Here is a 5,208-nt window from a genome sequence, read left to right on the forward strand (position 1 = left end):
ATCTCTCCATCAATCCGCCTCTTAAAGACGTGTCATTTTCATCCATACCCGTAGGAGTCGCTGTTTCCTGTTAAACGGACGCATAATTTCACTTTTGCTCCTGTGCTGGACCTCGGTGAAGAGCAACAATTACAAACATCGCGGGTTATGGAGCTGTAAATGACAATAACCGTGGATTGATCGTTTGAGGCGGTCTTACTGTCGTTCATAAAACCCCGGTCAATGACTTTAGTTCATTAACTGCAGCTGGTTCGACGCTGTCTCCAGGTCAGAAGAGCGGATGCTCCATAACAACTATTTTTAGTAACTGGATAGTTCTTTGTTGTTTTGGTATTTTTCAATTATATTTTCCTTATTAATGTACGAATTTAACGACAGGAATGGCGATCAATAAGACCTATGTACGCGTGGGCTACTCGTGTGTTGGGATGTTGGTGGGATTTTCGGCGTTTCTAGTGTGGAACATTGCCTACAAACAGCCGTGGACAGCCGCGATGGGGGGATTATCAGGTACATTCTTTGACTCTGTCTCAAATGCAGGTGAGCAGCCTACCTAGACAGCATTTTTGACAATCATAGACTGACTGAACGCGCCTGTGATGCCAAAATGTTGTCTAGGTTGGCAAATCACTAGTTTTAGGACAGTGTGTTCAAATGGATTTTGTGATGTTTTGAAATGCATTTTAAGTAAATATTGCTGTTAAGTGCTACTTTCTTTGTGCCTTTCGTGTGGTAGCAAGTTGGGGAACTTGAGCAAAGAGAATAAAATAGTAAAATATCTTTTTCAGTTTGTTATTGCAGGAATAAATTATATTTAAAAATATACTACAATAGAAAACTGTTCATTTAAATTGTAATAACATTTCACAATATTGCTGTTTTTTATGATTAAATAAAAAATAAGAGACTAATTTAAATCTTACTGACCCAAATCTTTTGACAGGTAATTCACACACATCTATTCTCAGATTCAACATGTTCAGCAAGTTATGTAGAACAAGTAGAAGCTGCATGACAACTTTATTGTTTATATAAATCAGATTAGTCCAGTATTTTGGTGTTTGGGATGAGAAGGGTATGCCTTTAACAAATCACCTTTACCATAACAAATACAAGCGAAAGCTTTGAGATTTTGGCCCAGACCAGCAGTTTTCACTAAACCTTTGTTTCTCAGTGCACTTTGATCCATCACTGTGCTCTTCAAAGTCAGGGCCTTTGAGTTTGTGTTATGCAATGAAGTCACATAGTTTGGTACAGTATGTGCATTTGTACTTGGAGTGCGAGTTTTACACTTTGGTCTGCCTATTTTCTACAGCAAATGATGGTATGATTTTGCAGAATTTTGGTCTGTTCAGTTACTGGATGGCTGACCAATCACATGTCCATTAACTATTTCAACAAAATTTTAGGTTAAATATTGTAAAGCAGAGCATATTTCAGATGTGGTCACTCCTTTAAATCACCTTTTAACTGTTTTGCAGTTCACTTAACCTTAGTATGTCCTTAGGAACATTTTTGTCTTTTTCATTTTTTTTTTTTTTAATCATTATGTCTGTGTTAATGCCAACTGCATACATTTTGGCAAAAGTGTGTATTTTTATCGGATTATTATATAATTTTTATTATATTTCACCCTCATTTTCTCTACTTTATAAGTATATTATTGTAGGCCGGCCATTTTTGACTGGGAATATCACAAGTGTAAGAAGGTGGAAAAAATCACAAAAATTCTCAAATGTTGTGGAAGAAGTTATAACCATGGTTTGGTAAAGTCAGTAAGTTTTAGTCCAATGCGATATAACGTTAAACTAGCATTTTCGAGGAAAAAGAAAATCCTCTCCGGGTCAAAATGACCCGAACACACAACCAGGTTGTCAACAAGTAAGAGGGGTTAAAGGGTTAGTTCACCTAAAAATGAAAATTATGTAATTACTCACCCTCATGTTGTTCCACACCCGCAACACCTTCGTTCATCTTTGTAACACAAATTAAGATATTTTTGATTAAATCCAATCCGACAGGAAGTTAATTTTTTACACGCTCAGAAAGGTACTAAAGTTATATTTAAAACAGTTAGAAGATTTATGAATCTTTTGTTTCGAATCAGTGGTTTGGAGCGTGTATCAAACTGCCAAAGTCATGCCCCCCAGTGGTGAACCATTGAAATCTCAAAACACTTATGACGTAACGAAGCCTCGTTTACTGAAATCATGTGACTTTTGCAGTTTGATACATGCTCCAAACCACTGATTCGAAACAAAATATTTGGAAAGCTTCATGAAGCGGTGTTTTGAAATTGCTTATCACTAGATATCGTTGAATAAAGTTATTTTGTTTTTTTTGGCACACAAAACGTATTCTCATCACTTCATAACATTAAGGTTGAACCACTGTAGTCACGTGAACTGTTTTAAATATGTCTTTAGTAGCTTTCTGTGCATTTGAAAGTGTAAATTTACTTGCTGTCAATGCAGGCCTCACTGAGCCACCGGATTTCATCAAAAATAGCTTAATTTGTTTTCTGAAGATGAACAAAGGTCTTACAGGTGTACAATGACATGAGGGTGAGTAATTAATGACAGAATTTTCATTTTTGGGTGAACTATCCCTTTAAGTCTGTGCTTCAAAACTTTTTTATGACAATTTTTTGACAAACCTTTTTGTCCTCTAAGGACCTCAGAGTAACTGGAGGGAGTAACGAGGGTTAAACGGTCGTTTTTTATAAATGCAAATATCCCTCTATGTGTGAGGTCACAAAAATGGCATTTATAAGAATATTATACAAGAATTATAGAGCATGTCACACTGCTGTCACTGCTTGACATTTCACATGACCTGACCTATTATTTATAGTATTTGGTTTTTTTGAGGGCAAGTAAAACTTTTGATTAGTAAACATCCTACCCACATAAACCGCTGTTTAAAAAATGGAAATATGGTGGTGTTGGTCAGGGAGATTCTGCTTTGTTGTGTAATATCACAAAATGCTTTTCTGCCTTTCTATTAGCACATGCAGAACTGAGAGCAAATTAGTGCTGTCTAAGGAACAGGAACGCTGCAGTTTACATGCATGTGAGAATGACACAGCAATAATGAATGCAGAGTCATAGATTCAGTTACACATGCAGAACCAGTATGTGATTTGAACTTCATATTGCTCATTGTGTGTTTACATTTCTTTCTCCAGGTGTTTTGGCATTATGGGCTCTTGTCACACACATAATGTACCTTCAGGACTACTGGAGAACATGGTTAAAGGGACTGAAGTTCTTCCTAATCATAGGCGCCATTTTCTCCATGGTATCAATCGTAGCGTTCATCTCCTTCCTCAGTGTTGCCATCTCCCACAAAGAATGTGAGTAGATTTATAACATTTAGGTGTAAATGTTCATTCATGTCAGTCTCAGATTAAAAGTTTTGAAGAGAAAACTGTTTCACTTTTTTTTCTGTGTGTGTCTACAGCCCTCACAGATCCTGCTAGTCTGTACCTGTCGTGTGTGTGGAGCTTCATGAGTTTGAAGTGGGCGTTCCTACTGGCCCTCTATTCTCATCGATATCGCAAAGAATTTGCCGACATCTCTATCCTCAGTGACTTTTAAATGTACACACACTCGTGCCCACAGAGAAACAAGCATACAAACTTACAACATGCTTGGCTGTTACCATTTGAAATGGACCAGGAACACTCAACGTCAACGAGGAGAGTCAGAAAGCTTTCGTGTTTTTAGTATATCAGTATACGACATTAGTGTATCACTTCTCTCTCTTTCTACTGTCGTCTGTCCAGGCAGTCTGTTGTAGATCATGTTAGACGCAAGAGTATGTTGAAGGATGTTATTGGTAATTTTTAATTTTGGACTTTTTAATAGCTCTGATCAATATCAATGTTTCTGAGCCTTTTCACTTTGAGTATGTAACGTTTATAGGTATTAAGAGGAGTCTTTTGTCTTTCTCCTTGCTGCTTTTTTCTTGTCCTGAATGTTTTTCTGCAGTTTCACAATGGGATATTGAAAAGTGAGAAGTTTTTATTAAGCTGGTCTGTCACTAAAAGACCGATTTCTCTTGCCGCTTCATAGCTGTCTATTTGTTTTTAAAAAAGCACTTTATTGTCTATAAAATGTGGTTTAATCAGTCGAAAACCTTGTGTGGGAATGTTGAGGCTTTATTGAAGAGGGATACGTTATTTGGAAAGCCGTTTTGTTATTGGTTTTCATTTTTTTGTTTATACGTTTATTACCCCAAAGCATTAGGGAACAACATCCAGCACATGTTTGAATTGAATGAATCAATTTTTGTACCTTCACATGTCTGTCATCTGTAATAGGGCTGAGAGTTGGTTAGTGTAAATTCATTCACTCAGATAATAGTGCATGCATTTGTCTTGGTATATTATGTTGAGAATTCTTTTTATATTTACACAAAAACATTGTGTTATACTATTAGAATGTGATTTTTGCATTTGCCTAACAACATTTCAGACACTTTTGTGAACATATCCATTATATTGTATTATGAAATCAATAACTTTATGTATGTGTGAGTGGGCCATTAATAAAATAACCTGTTATGGCAACCAGACACATGCTGCTTGATTTCAAAACTGTTTTAAAAAATACAGCTTTATTTAATTCTGACAACAGAAAAGCGTTGAGGGAAAAAAAAATACAAAACATAAAAATCCAGGCAAATCATGTGATGGCATTTTACAAAAAAACTTTAAATGTAATTGTAGAGCAACTTAGTAATAAAAAAAATGAATATCCTCAAATTAATTTCAGCCCAACTGTTCTTGCAAAATGATATAGCAAAGTACTTTGTACCCTTTTTTATGCTTGCTATATACATAGTTAACATTCAAGGGTAGCTGCCTTACATGTTCATTGAAGGGAAATGTATCAATAATAATAATAATAAACAATGTAAAATGTCTCAGGATTTTCTTTTTTTTTTACATTTGTAATTAATGAATATAAAGTGCAATTAACAAAAGCTTTTAGAATTAAATTGTCAAAAGACCTATTTAAATGCACCAAGGCCAGAGAACTACTGCCATTTCAAAGACTTCAGTATAAAACTTAAATGCCTAAAATTGTAGTCATTTATCATTTCACATTTAAACAATAACCATTTACACTACTGTTCAAAAGTTTGGGGTCAGTAAGATTTTTTAAATGTTTTTGAAAGAAGCTTCATTTTCAGCAAGTCTGC

At 35.3% G+C, this 5,208-nt stretch overlaps 1 protein-coding gene across 2 annotated transcripts; it reads left to right on the top strand.

Annotated features, from left to right (window-relative positions):
• Positions 1–64: 64 nt before the first annotated feature.
• Positions 65–5,006, top strand: slc48a1b (solute carrier family 48 member 1b). 2 transcript variants are annotated; one of them, XM_067373863.1, is made up of 4 exons: positions 66–267; positions 379–510; positions 3,188–3,355; positions 3,463–4,994. In XM_067373863.1, the coding sequence occupies exons 2-4, from the start codon at positions 381–383 to the stop codon at positions 3,597–3,599; spliced, it is 435 nt and encodes a 144-aa protein (XP_067229964.1). In that variant the 5' UTR covers positions 66–267; positions 379–380; the 3' UTR covers positions 3,600–4,994. The 2 variants fall into 2 exon arrangements, with proteins under 2 accessions (XP_067229963.1, XP_067229964.1); XM_067373862.1 differs by having other exon boundaries at positions 65–510; positions 3,463–5,006.
• The last annotated feature ends 202 nt before the right edge of the window (positions 5,007–5,208 follow it).

This window comes from Chanodichthys erythropterus, chromosome 21 (assembly GCF_024489055.1).
Source record: "Chanodichthys erythropterus isolate Z2021 chromosome 21, ASM2448905v1, whole genome shotgun sequence".
In the NCBI taxonomy this organism is placed as follows: domain Eukaryota; kingdom Metazoa; phylum Chordata; class Actinopteri; order Cypriniformes; family Xenocyprididae; genus Chanodichthys; species Chanodichthys erythropterus.